Below are 19,345 nucleotides of genomic sequence, written 5' to 3'. Positions count from 1 at the left end.
TTTACTTATACTTAAAACACAACAGGTCTAAGTATTAGACATTAAATGCTATGTATCTGAATAATGTTGAACAATGATAAGAGCATCTTAAATGAGTTCCGGTATTTCGAAATCCGACGTTTCTTAAATGACACAAGTGACAATTTTTACATGTAAATTATCTTATTTAATTTATCTAATTATTTTGAAATAGGATTCAGAATCCACAGTCTGATTTCATCCTTAATTAATAAAAATCAATGTTCTAGTCTGCTTAATATAGTCATACCCTACATGATTTCCGGGAGATCGAAATTTGACGTTTCTATAATGAAAAAAAACGGACAATTAAAAAAACCCACAAAATCAGCTATAATGGTTTCAGAGATTTCCGTCTTTTTTACGTGTTTTCCGCTCGGCCCCCTGCCTTGTTTAGTTTTCCTCATACTCGGGTGCAGTTCTCGGCTTTTAACAACAACGTATCGTTGTTTTTTTGTAGAATTTATGTTTCGCTACAGAACATCCACTTATTAATGACTGTGTTTTGTCTTTTCACTTTAGAAATACGTGTGAATTGAGGTAGCGTACGCCGAAATCAACTAGAATGTCCGGCAAAATATTTCTGCCGTCGCCATTTGATTCCTTTGTTTGTCGGGCCTAGCATGAATTGTCCCCCCTGAAAACTGGTAGGCGTGGCTATAGGCTATCTGGCGTAAGGTCAATTCTTAACATATACATAGCAAATAGTGAATTTTTGTATTTTCATGAATTTCATTTAAAAGGCAGGTAGTTAACATGGAGGTTAATGAGGAGTGGAATTTTGCCTGTCTTGGAATTTTGTCTGCATTCAAGGTCTTGCTAATGTATATAGATTATAAGGAAGAAGACTTAAACACAAAACAAATTTGAAGCCGATATTTACAGGAGACAGGGAAATGAATGTAGGCATCAATTTTGTAAATAAATTTTCCTTTTGATTTGAATCTTTGATTTAAACTCTGCTTTGATTGGATTAATGTTTGAGGTTTAAATGTCAGGAGAGCTGTGTTTAAAGTTTTGATGTCAAAAGATTTGTTTTATTGCTTATTCATTTTAATTTTTTCTGCTAAATCGAGGCTGGCATTGTGATAAGAAACATAAAAGCATTTGAGCCATGCCATGAGAAAACCAACATAGTGGGTTTGTGACCAGCATGGATCCAGACCAGCCTGCTCATCCGTGCAGTCTGGTCAGGATCCATGCTGTTCGCTAACAGTTTCTCTAATTCCAATAGGTTTTGAAAGCGAACAGCATGGATCCTGACCAGTCTGCGCGGATGCAAACCCACTATGTTGGTTTTCTCATGGCGCGTCTCATTTGATTAATTTCTTTGTTCTGGTCAGGATCCATGCTGTTCGCTTTAAAAGCCTACTGCGATTAGAGAAACTGTTAGCGAACAGCATGGATCCTGACCAGACTGTGCGGATGCGCAGGCTGGTCTGGATCCATGCTGGTCACAAACCCACTATGTTGGTTTTCTCATGGCACGGCTCAAATGCTTTTATGTGGACTGTAATTGAATTTGAATTATACTAAATGTGAATATTTATGTGAGGATTTATTTTCGCGAGATGTAGGGCCTTGCAGATAAAGCGAAAATTAAACTCTCGAAAATTTCTGCTTGTACAGTATGTAAATGGCTTGACGGCCCTGTAGGTAGATTAGCAGAATGGTTATCCAAGGCTATTCAACAGTTATCCAGGGCTTTAGGTTCAAGTCCAGTTCTGGCTGACATTTTTCTAGCTCTGTAACAAAGACTGAAATGCAATCTTGTTTAACCCTTATTATGCTGGACACAATTGATTCTGCCTTTGCGATCAGTGTAGATCATGATCAGCCTGCACGTCCATGCAGTCTGATCAAGATCTGCACTGTTTGCAATTCAGTCATTATCTTTGTGGTAAACACCCCTTTTAACAGTTAATGGTATTGTCCAAATTGAATGATGGACGAGTGCATCATAGAAATTTAGCAGGGTAAGAGTCCACAAACATGCAAGAAGTACACAAGTGCTATAATGTGGTCTTGCTTCTTCTGGAATATTTTGAATTAAAAATCTTGCAGCTCTAGAAAACCTCCAAAGACTACAGTGTAACTTCACAAAAACCTATCTACAAAGACAAGAACTTTTCCTTCCAGTTAGACAGATTTCTTTATAAATTAATTTCTTCAGAGCAGCTACCAGTTGTTTCACAGTAGTATTCACACTACAGTGGTTGCTCTATGCTTTTATTTTATGCTTATTGGTGAAATACTGGAAAATAGCAGTGAGATATAAATCGATATCACTCACAGTGCCGAACTTCTTTTTTTTCCAGATAAATGATCTCCCTTGAAATATATTCTTTAATTACCTCCATTTGCTGCCTTTAAAATTACTGGATTATACTAATACTCAAGCAATACAGGAGTCATGAACTGCTAGACAATCCTATATAGAACAGGCTAGCTATATAATTAAATTTGCAAAAGAAATAATGCTACCTTTGTCAGCTTGGTTGCTAGGCCTTGCCATTCATGTAGCTACAGACATGTGTGTTTCCTCTACTTTTTTCCATTGGTTCACTATCGTGTGGTAGATTTTACTGGCGACAACACATTTAGTTGGTTGTTGTCTTAGTTAATTATCACAAGACATCAACTCAACCTTACGCAATATGCCAGCATTTTCGTCGAAGTACTTTCCCACTCCAACTCCAAGCCCAGCCAGTTGTGTTCCAACTTCCATCCATTTTGTTATGCTATGCAGCTCCTAGATCAATATTTCCTAGCTATTTCTATTGAATCCATGATGATATTTAATTCTGCAGCTTCATTTTCCAAGGACTTACGCATATTCCACAGTTGTTTAGATTTCTAGTGTTGTTTTTTTAATCTGACCTTCAGCGTGGGTTTTGGTAAACAAAGCAAGCTTCCTGTTATTAAACGAACTGACGGATTGACCCGAAAAGTTTTAAATATGCTTCTACTTAACTACCGGCATTTGTCAATGTCTCTGTTAGCCGCGGACTGTGTATTTTTACACAAAATATTTAAATGCAGTTTTTGTTTTTAAAAGCAAAATGGCGTCGTGTTGATTTAATGAACCTAATCACTAATATTCGATATTAATGTGTATAAGTGTCCATGGTAATTTAGCGGATGTATCATATGTAACACGGTAGCTTAAATAAATCCGAATTTCGTCATGAAATATTGGATTTATATGAACATTTATGCACGTAATAAACAGAAAATTCGTTGATCTTCACAAACTAGCATAAAATAAAAAGAAAATTTGTTTGTTTGCAGTGAGATATCGAAATATATCATCACCGATAAGGGAGACAATTCTGATATTTTCACTCAGGCTCCGCCTTCGTGAAAATATTCAATTGTCTCCCTTATGGGTGATGATATATTTCGATATCTCACTGCAAACAAACAAATATCCTCTATCTCTTGAACTGTTTGATGAATATTCACCAGATTCAGTCAGATACATCCTCGCATGGAAATTTCTAAAATGGCTGCCAGTGCCAAAAATAGAAACCATTTGATAGAGAATCAGCAAAAACTGCTCAGTAACATGTATGCATCTTGCTTCCCTGAAAACATGGTATAAAATAGTCTTGAACGACTGCTCATGAATCGCATGAGGGGTACTTATTAAACTTGGTCAGTACCATCAAGCATTGCATAGAGTTTGTCCAAGTTTGTTCAAACGATTCTGCTTGACTGGGCTCAAAATAAGGAGAGGGAAAAAAAATAAAGTCCAAGGAGTTTTTAGCTCACCTGTCACAAAGGTGAGATTTTGTGATCACGCAGCGTGCGTCGTGCGTTCGTCTGTCAGTCCGTAAACTTTTGCTTTTGACCACTCTAGAGGTCACATTTTTCATGGGAACTTTATGAAATTTTGTCAGAGTGTTTACCTTGATGATATCTAGGTCAAGTTCAAAACTGGGTCACGTGCCATCAAAAACTAGGTCAGTAGATCTAAAAATAGAAAAACCTTGTGACCTCTCTAGAGGCCATATTTTTCACAAGATCTTCATAAAAGTTGGTCTAAATGTTCACCTTGATGATATCTAGGTCAAGTTCGAAACTGGGTCACGTGCCTTCAATAACTAGGTCAGTAGGTCAAATAATAGAAAATCCTTGTGACCTCTCTGGAGGTCATATTTTTCATGGGATCTGCATGAAAATTGGTCAGAATGTTCATCTTGACGATATCTAGGTTAAGTTTGAAACTGGGTCACGTTCGGTTTAAAACTAGGTCAGTAGGTCAAATAATAGAAAAACCTTGTGACCTCTGTAGAGGCAGTATTTTTCATTGGATCTGCATGAAAATTAATCAGAATGTTCATCTTGATGATATCTAGGTCAAGTTTGAAACCGGGTCAACTGCGGTCAAAAACTAAGTCAGTAGGTCAAATAATAGAAAATCCTTGTGACCTCTCTAGAGGTCATATTTTTCATGAGATCTGTATGAAAATTGGTTAGAATTTTCATCTTGATGATATTTAGGTCAAGTTCGAAACTGGGTCACATCCGATCCAAAACTAGGTCAGTAGGTCAAATAATAGAAAAACCTTGTGACCTCTGTAGAGGCCATATTTTTCATGGGATCTGCATGAAAATTGATCAGAATGTTCATCTTGATAATATCTAGGTCAAGTTTGAAACTGGGTCGCATGCGGTCAAAAACTAGGTCAGTAGGTCAAATAATAGAAAAACCTTGTGACCACTCTAGAAGCCATAGTTTTCATGGGATCTGTATGAAAGTTGGTCTGAATGTTCATCTTGGTGATATCTAGGTCAAATTTGAAACCGGGTCAACTGCGGTCAAAAACTAGCTCACTAGGTCTCAACATAGAAAGACTTTTGACCTCTCTAGAGGCCATATTTTTCAATGGATCTTCATGAAAATTGGTCAGAATTTTTATCTTGATGATATCTAGGTCAAGTTCAGAAGTAGGTCACATGAGCTCAAAAACTAGGTCACTTTGTCAAATAATAGAAAAAAAACGACGTCATACTCAGTTCATGTGGGGCAGGTGAGCGATTCAGGACCATCATGGTCCTCTTGTTTTTTGTTCTAATGAACTTCATGCTGTACCTTTTAATCTCTAAGCTAAGAGACTTGGGCTGTCATCCCTGCTCCTGGTTGAACTCGGTGCTAAAATCAGGGAATATTTTTCTCACTTTCCTGTCTGGTTTTGAAACTGAATTCTAGCTTTGAAATATTATTCTAGATCTTTTATCAATGGAACCACCTCAGTAGCCTAGTGGTAGAGCATCCGCTTCGAGAGCGGGAGGTCGTGGGTTCGATCCCTGGCCGCGTCATACCAAAGACGTAAAAAATGGTACTAGCAGCTTCCTCGCTTGGCGCTCAGCATTAAGAGGATAGTGCTAGGACTGGTCAGCCAGGTGTCAGTATAATGTGACTGGTTGGGATATCATGCCACGTGTCTATGGTGTGATATTCCAGTGAGGCAGCAGTATAAAGTTGGGCATTGTGCTCACTGCTACAAGTAGACACCGTCGTTTATATGACTGAAAAAATGTTGAAAAAGACGTTAAACCCAAACAAACACACATCAATGGAAAATCAGGCAGACAGAAAATATATAAGGTCACAGGTGGAAGATGCTGACTGAAATATATCTAAATGTTCTCTTACGAAATAGAAAAGTAGCAGGTGTCAAGTTGTTTTAAAGGATAGGCTTTGATTTATCAGCTAATCTTGGCTTCTAAATATAAATTTGTGTCCTTTAGGCAGGTTTAGTTGTCCATATCATAAAAATTTCATTGTTGCTTTGACTGTTATACCAAAACAAAACTATGTTGATCAAATATAATTTATTATGTTATACATGTATATATTTTCAGGGTTATACGGACGAACCTATCAGTAAGGTATTATGCAATGTTGAAGATGGCCAAGTGGTTCAACTAGACAGGTAAAATGCTTTCTCACAAACAGTAATGTTCTGTTGTCCTTAATAGGGAATCGATCCTACTAGAATCGATCCCTCTATGGTAACATGCAGTATACTGAATGAGATACATACTATCGGATTAAAAAATGTGTACTTCTGGCACATGCACAGAGCAACTGACTTTGGATTTTTGGAAGAATATGCCTTTTCCTTGACCACATAAATGTCTGAACCGCAACGTCTTGCACATCTGCACAAATATGGATATAATTATGCAACATGTACACATAGTGTGCATTTGTAAATAAAAACACCTAGTGAGCACAGTTCATATAAATATATATACCTCTTCGGAGGGTGCGCCTATCCAAGAGGCGGATATTACCTGTAATACAATACAATATGGGCAGTGTTGTTTTTATTCCAAATTATACCTTTAAATTGATAGGGAATTGATCCTATGCGTAGCGATGATAAACGGGATCATTCCCTCTACCGTACCATGAGATATTTACTATTTAATTTAAAAAAATGCGTCCTTCCATGCTATCATTAGACAATTCTTTTCAAATGTTATGGAATGAGTTGAAGTCTGATCGATTCCCGATTGAGGCAGTGCCTTAAATTATTTCATATATCATACATTCTGTCAGAAATAAATTTTACAATTCGCCACTCCTCAGCTTGTTATACAATTTCCAGGGTAGGAGTGCCAGACAAGATTTCCCCTTGTACAAATAGGCATAAATAATTTAAAATTAAAAATGTTTTCCCCAGTGTAGATAATACAGTTTGATTGAAACAGCTACATTTTTTTCCAGTCTTTATTATATCCATTATTGCACTTATAGAATGACATGTCAAATATTCAGAATTTATCATTATCTGGTAACCTGAGTAATATAATCTTAGCATTTCTAATACTGCTAGGTTGATCTGATTACACTGTTTGATACCAGACATAAGGATCATATTTATGTTATCTTGACATTCCACATTTCTGTTAAGAATCAGTTTAACCAAGATCATTGACACAGGAAATAGTTGTATCTTTGCGGTTATTGTCCCGAAAACTGCACGTGTTGACATGTTTAAATCTGTTACTGACCTATATCTTGGCAGTGCGCCAAGAAAATTTATGATGGGATCCTTCCATCTTTAGCAGGAGGCTATGTCTTTGCTCTTTTTAGGACAGAAAGAGCGGCGCGTATTATGTTAACACCCATGGTGGCGGGCAGGCGGGCGGCGTCCAAAAGCATATCTGCTCTCTAAGACAAACAGTTTTCATCCGATCTTCACCAAACTTGGTGACAATGTTTGTGGGCATAATATCTCGACCAAGGTCGATAACCAGCCAAATCCCCCCAGGCACTCGCGAGTTATGGCCCTTGAATTACTCAAAATCTGCAAATTTAGACTTGTCCGCCCGCTAAGTCGAACAGTTTTCATCTGATCTTCACCAAACTTGGTGACAATGTTTGTGGGCATAATATCTCAGCCAAGGTCAATAACCAGCAAAATTGCCACAGTCACTCTTGGATTATGGCCCTTGAATTGCTCAAAATCTGCAAATTTAGTCTTGTTTGCTCTCTAAATAAAAAAACAGTTTTCATCCAATCGTTACCAAACTTGCTGACAATGGTAATTGGCAAAATATCTAGACCAAGTTCGATAACCAGCCAAATTGCCCCAGGCACTCTTGGATTATGGCCCTAGAATTAGGCCAAATACAATGACGGGCGTATTTTGTGACAGCCTGCCACTTCTGTTTAAGGTATGTTGAAAGCAGTTTTTATAACAGGATACATTTAGACCAATATCAGACTAAATACAGATTCAGATCTCTGTAACAAACTAAATACAGTTCAAAACATTTACAGATTCAAACCCATAACAGACTAAATGCAGATTCAAACCCATAACAGACTAAATACAGGTTCAAACCCATAACAGACTAAATACAGATTCAAACCAATTACAGATTCAAACCTATAACAGACTAAATACAGGTTCAAACCCATAACAGACTAAATGCAGATTCAAACCCATAACAGACTAAATACAGGTTCAAACCCATAACAGACTAAATACAGATTCAAACCAATTACAGATTCAAACCCATAACAGACTAAATACAGGTTCAAACCCATAACAGACTAAATACAGGTTCAAACCAATTACAGATTCAAACCCATAACAGACTAAATACAGGTTCAAACCAATTACAGATTCAAACCTATAACAGACTAAATATATGTTCAGACCCATAACAGACCAAATACAGATTCAGACCCATAACAGACTACATACAGATTTAGCCGCATAACAAACTAAATACAGATTTAGCCGCATAACAGACTAAATACAGATTCAGATCAATAACAGACCAAAAATATATTCAGACCTGTAACAGACTAAATACATATTCAAACCTACAACAAACTAAATTTTCTTGTCAAACTTCCAAAAGTAGGAATGTAACATTATTTCTAATTTGAGGAGATACTTTGCTGTAAAAGAATTATAGTTTTATCAAAATGAAAATAAAGAATAAGAAGGAAACATGGTATATTTTCTGGATTTATGAATATGAATGGAAGTACAGTATCTGTTGAATGTTTTAAGTAAGCACCAAAGCTCAGGAAAGATCTTCTTCAATCAAGGGCAATGATAACAGAATCCAAACTTTGTTTCCCCATAAAATCACTTGCATTACTAACCCGCAAGTGATTTTGCATTTGCGACCAGTGCAGACCAAGATCAGCCTGCACATCTGTGAACACCCCTTTGACTGATAAGTGATGCTGCCCAAATTGAATGATCGTTTTAGAAATTTAGCAGGGTAAGGGTTAATAAAATGCGCAACACATTGATAAACCTCAAGAGGCTGAAAAAGAAATTCATAGAGTAAGTCACAAAATGATGAAGTTTTTGCATGTCAGATCTGACTTATCTTTATATATCTTTGGTCAGAATTTATGCCTTCGACCAGTAACCTACTGGGATGCTTATGAGAGAATTAGGGTTTATCTATTTCCTCCTTTATAATTTCATGTCAAATATGAATTACAGTAGAATTGTCAGAGGATTTTTTTCGTACAAAAGATTTCTTGTTTTATTAGGGACTGGACTGCAGACTTTGGTTTAAAGATGATCTTTCTTTAAAATTGAATTTGGTCATAAAATGAACATTAGAACACAAGTTCTTGTTTCTTAAAAAATGTCTTAGTCAGGAATCAAACTTTGGTTATCTCGGCAATAAAAACTTTCCTAATATCTTGACCAATACACCACGGAGGAATTCATGTTCGAAGACGGTTTATATTAAGCTTTATATTTAAGGCAGTTCATCTTTGGTACCTAATGACATTAAACTCTTCTTCAATTTTGAACAACACAGTCAGTAACTAAGTGTCAAAGCCTTCTTAAGAAATATAGCAATGATTTCCTGATACCATAAATTTCTCTTTAATGTCATATGATCATGAGGTCATTCCCTTTGATTCCATGAGATACAACAAATAAATGCGTAAAATCCCACCAAAGGTTATTGACCGAACTTAATACGTGGCTTATGACAGTTGCAAAGAAGACTTAAGTTTCCCAGTAGAGTGCCGCAACATTTTATGACATTTTCTCAGTCAATGTTTGCAGTTTCATTTTCTTCCTGAATTGTTTTATAAAATAACATAACTGCTTTCGTAGCAGAAATTTATGGACTTTGCAATAGAAATTAGATTATCACTATTGTTACCAACTTGTTTTTGTTTTTTTTTCACTTAGGTTTGGAGGTTTTACTTCCTTTAGTTTGAGTTAACAGATAGATTTATTTTAATTATGTTCTTGGAAGATTTATACCTGTGTGTGATTTGTATGGTATGCTGTGGATATGTATTATTTGATATCTGTTACATAGATACTATGATGAGCTATGACTGTTCATTAAAAAAGAGAGATATGGGTTAGGAATCAGTTAAAATTTCCACACAGATTAATCTGCACAGTCATTGATAATCACATTTCAAAACATTCGAGCCGCGCCATGAGAAAACCAACATAGTGCCTTTGTGACCAGCAGGGATCCAGACCAGCCTACACATCCCCGCGCAGTCTGGTCAGGATCCATGCTGTTCGCTAACAGTTTCTCTAATTGCAATAGGCTTTGAAAGCGAACAGCATGGATCCTGACCAGACTGCGCGGATGTGCAGATCGTTTTAGAAATTTAGCAGGGTAAATTTTGCTGGTCGCAAATGCACTATGTTGGTTTTCTCATGGTGCAGCTCATTTATTTGTAAAGTGGAATATTTTTCTTATTGCAGATGGAATGTCACAGTAACAGCAAACACACATGCAGAGCCAGAACCCATTGAAGAAGAGGTCAAGGATAAATTACCTCTTGACGTATTCAACAATTATTTTAGTTTGGGTGCTGATGCTCATGTGGCCCTGGAGTTCCATGAATCTCGAGGTTTTTCTATTTCTGTTGTTTTTACCTCATGTTTTTAAATGATAATTATTGTCCCCTTCGGAAGGTGGAGGGATAAATTTTTGGCATTGTCTAGCCATCTTTCAGGCCCCCCATCTGTATGTCCAGAACTGTACCAAAGACATGGATTGGAGTATTAAATAATAAATGGTACAAATGTTACCTGCTATCTGGAGATGGCAACCTGTAAGTTTCAGTCAGATTTCTGGAGAAAGACCAGATTTATGGGCCTTTGTGTAAGTAGTACACATATACTATAGTGGTTGTGTTCAATTTTCCTTCCATTCAGAATCATATTTCAGACATGGTTTGAAGGATTTCAATAAAATGTGGCTGTAAGAAAATGAGGTTCTGCATGGTTCAGTCAGATGTTTTAGGAAGAGATGGCCCTTTGTTCCTGTAAAGGGTTTTACCTAAATTTCCTTCTGTGAAGAGTCATATCTCAGACATAGTTTGAAGAATTTCAGTAGAACTTGAGAGAAATGTTGACTGCTGCAGGAAATGCGGCCCTGCAATTTTCATTTGATAGCCAGATGAAGACGAGAATTATGGCCCTTTGTACTTACGTGATATGTACTGTATAGGGTATTACTTTGCAAATGATAGGTCCATTTCTGTAGGGGATATTATATCCAAGCTTAGTACTTAATATAGTGTAGCTTTCTTGGAGACCAAGGTATGCATCCAGGTCAGTGGGGACAAGGTCAAGGTCACTGTTGCTAAAAATATAAAATTGTTTCAGCTAAATAACTTTAGTAAGGAATGATAAATTGGGACCAAACTAGCATCCATTCTGGAAACTCTGGAAAGTGCTTTCTGCAGGAAGAGAAATGTTTTTGTAAGGGAGAAACCTTTATCCTGTTTTCCAGGGGATAACGATAAATTGCATTTGTTGTCATTATTCAAAACACAATGTTTTTGGAATAGAACATTGTCTTTTTTTTTGAAAATTTGATATCATTGTTTTAATTGGAACTGAAGGAATAATGCATTTCAAATTTTTGCTTTCTAAATAGCAGTAATTATATCCTAGAATAACTATTTGTTTGATATTAATTTTTTTGCAGCAATCTGCCCACATTCTTTATGAATTAATTCTCACAGATAATTATATAGTTATGTTCACAGAAACAATAATTTCAGTTCAAAAACAAGACTCATCAATTATAAAAGTGTTTGTCTCCAATTTTGTTTTGTTTTAAAGATGAATTACACAAGTTTTATTCCTGCCCAGTTGCCTTCTGCAAAAAAAAAGGGAACTTTTTAAAACAGGGAAAAAGTTGGAATCTTGCAATTTGGCTTGATTTGATTTGTCTAATAAAATGTTTTGTGAAAATTTAATGAGGACGTCTGAAAATGAGTGTTGTGTGGAAGTTGTAATTATACCTCCAAAGTTTGGGAGGGGTTATACTGTAGTGGACATGTTGGTGCAATTGTCTGTGCATGCATCTGTAATAACTCGTGAAAGGATGGTTGCATTGGTACACAGGTATGTGATCATAAGATACAGGTCATTGATGCTATAAGTTACAGCCCTTTTCAACTTGAAATTCAGCAGACATTCGATAGCTCTTGAAAGGATGAATGAATGGCATTTGTTTTTGCCATACATGCCATAATTTTTCAGAATGTTTCCCGGATTCTGAGTTAAAATTTCCGGGATTTTTACGTTTTGTCTGGGACATACACCGTGACATTGGTATTCATCTGTTTCATGCAAAAATATCATAATATTACATGTAGTTTCCTGAGATAAAAATTGTTCACTCACTTGCAAATGTCGTCTAGCTTTCTAAGGGAGGTAAATACATCATGTACGGGTAATACACATCTATAATTCAGCACGTGAATTTATTGTGTTCCCAAGGTGAACAGAATTAGGAGACTTGGTCATCATGATTTAGATTCTAGCTAATTTGGTATCATTCTAAAGCTTAAATGTTTATCTAATAATTAACTTGAATCCTTAAAGGAATAAAATAAATCTTGTAGATAAAATTGACAATATAAAATAATTGGAGTCGGGTCAATTTTCATGGGTCGGTCGGCAAAGGCATTCAACATTTTAATTTAGAATATGTGTGACAGTCAATCTAGATCTTAAATGATTACAACCTTATAAAATATTTATCGTTTAATTGACCGTTTTCATTAATCTCTTCCATAAATGCTACATGTAGCATTACGGCCAACGTGATCAAAGCTGGCTGAATCAACACGTGTCCCGCTCGAGGGCATGAAACTAATATTGCATAATTAGGAATAAACAATGTGACACCTTGGACTGTTTATTGTGTAAAAATCAACAACTTATAGACAAAAAACAAGTTTTTTGGGGAATATTTTTATTTGTTCCTGTATTTTTAGCTCACCTGTCACGTGCGTGCGTCCGTCCGTAAACTTTTGCTTGTGACCACTCTAGAGGTCACATTTTTCATGGGATCTTTATGACAATTGGTCAGAATGTTCATCTTGATGATATCTAGGTCAAGCTCGAAACTGGGTCACGTGCGGTCAAAAACTAGGTCAGTAGTTTTAAAAATTGAAAAACCTTGTGACCTCTCTAGAGGCCATACTTTTCAATGGATCTTCATGAAAATTGGTCAGAATGTTCACCTTGATGATATCTAGGTGAAGTTTGAAACTGGGTCACATGCCATCAAAATCTAGGTCAGTAGGTCAAATAATAAAAAAACCTTGTGACCTCTCTAGAGGCCATATTTTTCATGGGATCTGTATGAAAGTTGGTCAGAATGTTCAAGTTTGAAACTGGGTCAACTGCGATCAAAAACTAGGTCAGTAGGTCTAAAAATAGAAAAACCTTGTCTGAATGTTCACCTTGACGATATCTAAGTCAAGTTTGAAACTGGGTCACATGCCGATGAAAACTAGGTCAGTAGGTCAAATAATAGAAAATCCTTGTGACCTCTCTAGAGGCCTATTTTTCATGGATTTACTGATGAATTGGTCAAGTTCAAAACTGGGTCACTGGTCAAATATAGGTCACTAGTCAATAATAGAATAAACGATGTTCACTCGGTTCAAATGGTCACGTGGCAGGTGAGCAATTCGGACCATCATGGTCCTTGTTATTTTTTCCGGACATTTCAAGACTGTCCGGGACATCGGGACGAGTATGTAATTTCCAGGACAATCCCAGACAATCCGGGACGTATCACATGTATGTTTTTGGTAAACAGGTGCCTGATTATAACATGCATAACAAGTTTATTTTCAGTCACAGTCCACTATTGTTTGACAAAATTAAGGCCCTTTTCTGACCTTGAATTTGCAGTGTCGATATACTTTGAAAACTGGAAAGGTTGAATAGATTGAATTCCATTTGGTACATAGGGATATGATCATTAAAATCGGGTCAAGTTCAATTTTAGTTACTGTCCACCAACTTTGATGGAGTTATGGCCCCTCTTTGACTTTAAGTTTGCAAAATGCTAGTGTCAGTTTAATAACAGTTAAATTTATTAATTTGAAAGTTTGAAAGGATAAATGAATTGAATTCATTTTAGGTACACAGATATATGATTTTAATCTTTGTTACTATATGGTTCTGTTCTTAATACAACATGGTTTCATTTCAACTTGAATTCATTATAACCCAGTAAACTTTTTACACAGTCATGTTATAGTAAAAATCAGATCAGACATTTTACAGCTATTAAGTTGTTCTTCATTTCTTAAAAGAAGGCTGATGTTATGAGGGTATTATTTAGTCTACCAAAAGGTCAACAATACTAGTTTACCATTTAGTACTGTTAAGAAACACTTAAGACATGCTTTTATTATTTGACTATTGGGCTCATATACAGTTTTAATATTGAAAATCTGCATCTGATCAGGTTCAAACAAACAAAACCTTCAGTTTTGAAAGGTATGAAAGTAACATTTTTTGTGCAGTCAAACACTAGTCATTTTAAGTCTTGAAGGAGCAAAATACTTAAGTTTTTCCAGGCTTTCGAGCATGAAGAATAAATAGCAACGGTCATTGACTTGAAGAATTGCTTCTGTCAGCCCTGAAACTTTAGCTATTCATGCTTGATCGAGCAGGGCTTTACCATATTGATAGAATTTGTTTCTGGGCAAGTGAAAACTTTAATTTCCATGTAGAAATCATGACTATCACTTAAAGCTGATAGTAGCAGTCATTTTTCAAACTTACAGATTATAGTAGCAAATAGAATTGGCTGTCGACAGTCACCAGTGTGATTATATTAATTTATGACTTTAGCTTAAGTCATCATTTTAAGTTTATGTTAGAAAATTCCAGAATAGATTTTAACCAGACTTGATCTGTAGCAACCCTGCATGACAAATATTAAAGTACAGTACATCATTTATACAAAAGGCTTGCTCCATGGAAACAGGAAAAGGAAGTTTTTGTAACCATATTTAGTTTTTGTAAAATTTCTTAGAATTGTCGTGTAAAATTTTCACTGTCACTGTTGCTATAGAGGACACTTTTACCAGTAAAATTTATTATTTTCCAGGCTGTACTTATTTTAAGTCAATTCTTCAGAGACATTTTACGTCATCTAGAAAATAGCAGAAATGATACATTTTCTGAAACTTTCTCAGCTTTGTTTTGTAAGATTACAATATCTTATTTGATCTGTTTTGTGGTTTCTGCATTTTACCACAGCCTGATTGATGGTAGCACGATTTAACCTAGAAAATAGATCACATTTCTGACAGCTGTAATTTGTTATTACAGAGGCCAACCCAGAAAAGTTCAACAGTCGGTTCCGGAATAAAATGTTTTATGCAGGGGTATGTATGAAGCTTTAAGGAAAGATATAAGTAATAAGTAAACTAAAGCATATGATATAATGGTATTTCTGTGCCCCCACTATGAGTGGTGGGTACATATGGATTTTGGTCTTGTGTGTCCATGCATATGTTTGTGACGCGCCTAGCTCAAAAAGTATTTGATATAAATTGATGAAACCTTACATGAGTCTTTAATCATGATACAAACTTGCGCACCTCCTAATTTTTGTCTGGCTCCTCCCCCTATTTCCAGAGTTATGGCCCCTGAAATAGTCGAAAATGCATATATTCACCTTGTGATGCACCTGGCTAAAAGTATTTGTTATAAATTGATGAAACCTTGCATGAGCCTTAATCATGATATGAACTTGCGCAACTTATAATTTTCGTCTGGCTCTGCCCCCTATGTCCAGAGTTATGGCCCCTGAAATAGTCAAAAATGCACATTTTCACCTTGTGACGTGCCTAGCTCAAAAAGTATTTCATATAGCTTGATGAAACCTTGCATGAGTCTTAATCATGATATGAACTTGTGCAACTTATAATTTTCGTCTGGCTCCGCCCCCTATTTCGATTACGGCCCCCTGAAAATAGTCAAAAAGCATATTCCCTGTGATCAACTGCTAAAAGGTATTTGATTTAATGGAGAAACTTAGATGAGCCTAATCATGAAATGACTTGCGCAACTTATAATTTTGTCTGGCTCTGCCCCTATATCGAGTATGGCCGGAAATAGTCAAAAAAATGCCATATCACTTTGTGACATGCCTAGCTCAAAAAGTATTTCATATAGATTGATGAAACCTTGCATGAGTCTTAATCATGATAAACTTGTGCAGCTTAATTTTTTCTGGCTCCGCCCCCTGTTTCCAGAGTTATGGCCCCTGAAATAGTCAAAAATGCATATATTCACCTTGTGATGCACCTGGCTAAAAGTATTTGTTATAAATTGATGAAACTTTGCATGAGCCTTAATCATGATATGAACTTGCGCAACTTATAATTTTCGTCTGGCTCTGCCCCCTATATCCAGAGTTATGGCCCCTGAAATAGTCAAAAAAATGCACATATTCACCTTGTGACATGCCTAGCTCAAAAAGTATTTCATATAAATTGATGAAACCTTGCATGAGTCTTAATCATGATATGAACTTGTGCAGCTTATAATTTTCGTCTGGCTCCGCCCCCTATATATAGAGTTATGGCCCCTGAAATAGTCAAAAATGCACATTTTCACCTTGTGACATGCCTAGCTCAAAAAGTATTTCATATAAATTGATGAAACCTTGCATGAGTCTTAATCATGATATGAACTTGCGCAGCTTATAATTTTCGTCTGGCTCCGCCCCCTATATCCAGAGTTATGGCCCCTGAAATAGTCAAAAATGCATATTTTCACCTAATGACATGCCTAGCTAAAAAGTATTTGATGTAAATTTATTAAACCTTGCATGTGTGACCTTGCACACTTGGCATTCTTCTTGAGATTTTAGTACACGGAGTTATGGCCCTTGAAATAGCCAGAATAGTGGATTTTTTGTTTTTGTTGCTCATAGCTAAAAAATATGTGGCCTAGAATAATGGATCCTATATATTAAATGTTTGTTGAGGCTATACCCACTAAGACTGCAAACATTTGAATTATTGCCCCATATTTGTGACAAATGTACCAGTGGGGGCACACCCTGTGTCCTACAGACACATTCTACTAAGTCTTGTTCTTTGTAGGCCATTATAAATTATTTGCTAGATTATCATCAAAATTTTTTGTCAAAAGGGAGAGGGGCTGAGGATTAAACCATGAAATGATGAAAAGTTTGCACAGAGTAAGTGTGCAAATTGAAAGGTCAAATATAGTCATCTACTGTTATTTTTATATTTAAAAAAAATTGTGGCTTCATGAAAAAATGGGGTGTAAATAACAGGTTATTTGTTATGGCCTTTATGAGAAAATTGTTAAAAGATGAAGATATATTTGTTTTGAGTCAAGCTGGGGGAGGTTGAATTGCATAAGATCCTTTTCTGTGGCCGATCCATTCTCAAAATAATGCCAGCAGTGATGTCTGAGTTTTCTTCTAGTTCTTAATGAGCTAGAAAATTGTCATGTGACATGTGTTGGGTGACTTAGGTTAGAGAAGGAAAGAGTGTGTGACGATTTATTGAGCTGAAAATTGTGCAATCTGTAAACATTGTTACTGTTTGAAATAAAATGAATTGTTAACTGCTAAGTGGAAAGTACTGCTAAAGGAAAAACTGACAAAATTAAAGTATGATCCTGAGACCTATTTTCAGACTTAAACTTCTAATAGTGTAATTGCTTGTTTTCAGGCAGGGGGTCGTGATATGTTGAAAAGGAGTTGGAGAGGATTCTCCGAACAGATTAAACTCGTCGTAAGTATGATAAAATTGCCTTGAAATATCAGCGGGGCGTTACAAAAAAAAATATTTCTAGTAAGATACATAATCTGTTTAAATTTGAATAAAACTTTCAATTCATAACTAGGAGTCAAAGCTAAATTGACTTTATGCTTTGCTTAGCAATAACGAATTGGACTACAATACAAATTGCTTTACTCTCACAGCTGCAAGAAGTTTGCTCTCACGGTGCTGTAAATAATATTTCAGGGAAAGTTCAGTCGTAATTTTCATTAAGTTGATATATCAGTAAGGCATAATATGATCAGTAAGCAACTTTAAGCTCAGTTTTACAGTTAAACTTTTGTCAAGGTAGTTCTGCATGTTTGATATACTGGAAATCAAGGCAGACAGAAAAAAATTGAGGAGCAAATGCCTCTGTAAAAAGCAGATAGTTTCTTTCCCATTTGACAAGTTTCTTAGTGATTAACCGGTGCTATCTCCCTACGACAAGCAAGTTTTGGTTTTCCGAGACCATACTGTAATGTCAAATTCACGAATTTGTCCTTCTCACACCAGACTGTAAAGATTCAGCAATGCATCTTGATTACATCCAAACATCTAACCTCTCTTTCTCTCTCTCAGCTTGGAAGAGAATTTTATCTTGACATTAATATTTCAGATGTGATATATTTTGTACTAACTGTTTACCATGCAATATTTTTCATGTTAACCATGTGATATTTTATGTTTACAGTGTGATGGTGTTGATTTAACACAGAAGATTGTGGATATGAAGCTTCATTCTCTCTTATTTCTCAACATTCCAAGGTAACACTGTAATTATATATAATGTCAAGGTCAGAGTTACTAAAAATAGATTTTGGATACTTTTCAGTAATGTGTAATACAGGGTTTATATTTAAGTGAGACTTGTGGGTTGATAAAAATGGAAGGGCAGGTTGGAGTTCTCAATGATCATTATCAAGGCCATTGTTGCTAAACATAGAAATTTTGTTTTTTTGATCGGCTATTGGACTCACCCTTCTATCGACATCCCGTTTTGGTTAAGTTGTATGTAAGCTGGTTCCTCAGTAACCACTTGTGGGAATGGGTTGAAACTTCACACCCTTATTTACTGTGATAAACTGACTGCACAGGTTCCAAAACTAAATTGTTATATTTTATCTGGTATCACAGTATCTGCTGACGGGAGTGGATTGAAACTTCACACACTTGTTCATTGTGAGAATATATTATGACAAGCAGTACTCTATATATTCATATTTTATATTCATTCAGTTGACAAGGCTGTTGAATTGTCGAGTGTTGAATTGTCTTGATTGCTGTAGAAAGGGAAAAACATTTTTATACCCGTTGGTGGCTATGTTCTCCTGGCGATTGGTCCGTTCATCCATCTGTTGTGTTCACTGCATATTTTCTGATTAAACTAACTTAAAATTGTTATCATTACCAAAACAACATTCAGGGCCAAGGTTACTAGGTCCATTGACAAGTTTCTGCTTTGAGGTTGAAGGTCAAAAACCTTAACTTCTTGTCTGCTCCATAGGACATTTTGACCATTGGGAAGATTTCATGAAGCTAGCGTCAGTTCTTAACTGTATCAAAATGACATGTGTAGTGAACAAGACAGGTCACTAGCTCCAAGGTCAAGGTCACACTGAGGTCATTGGTCAAATGTCTTCACTTTGAATTCGCTTTTTAACTTCTTGAAAGATTTTCATAAAAGTAGCATCAATCATTGACCTTGTCAGGACA

General features: G+C 36.0%; 1 protein-coding gene across 1 annotated transcript in view; it reads left to right on the top strand.

Annotated features, from left to right (window-relative positions):
• LOC123551381 (diacylglycerol kinase zeta-like) overlaps positions 1-19,345 on the top strand; it is a 183,638-nt gene that overhangs the window by 103,415 nt on the left and 60,878 nt on the right. Inside the window, exons 11-15 of the mRNA XM_053542118.1 lie at positions 5,890-5,960; positions 10,260-10,408; positions 15,156-15,211; positions 17,540-17,602; positions 18,324-18,397. Coding sequence (XP_053398093.1) covers positions 5,890-5,960; positions 10,260-10,408; positions 15,156-15,211; positions 17,540-17,602; positions 18,324-18,397 — 413 coding nt within the window. The remainder of the gene's footprint in view (positions 1-5,889; positions 5,961-10,259; positions 10,409-15,155; positions 15,212-17,539; positions 17,603-18,323; positions 18,398-19,345) is intronic.

The sequence above is a fragment of the Mercenaria mercenaria genome, chromosome 4 (assembly GCF_021730395.1).
Source record: "Mercenaria mercenaria strain notata chromosome 4, MADL_Memer_1, whole genome shotgun sequence".
Taxonomy (NCBI): domain Eukaryota; kingdom Metazoa; phylum Mollusca; class Bivalvia; order Venerida; family Veneridae; genus Mercenaria; species Mercenaria mercenaria.
The sequence above is the reverse complement of the archived record's forward strand: the minus strand, read 5'-3'. Positions and strand labels throughout refer to the sequence as shown.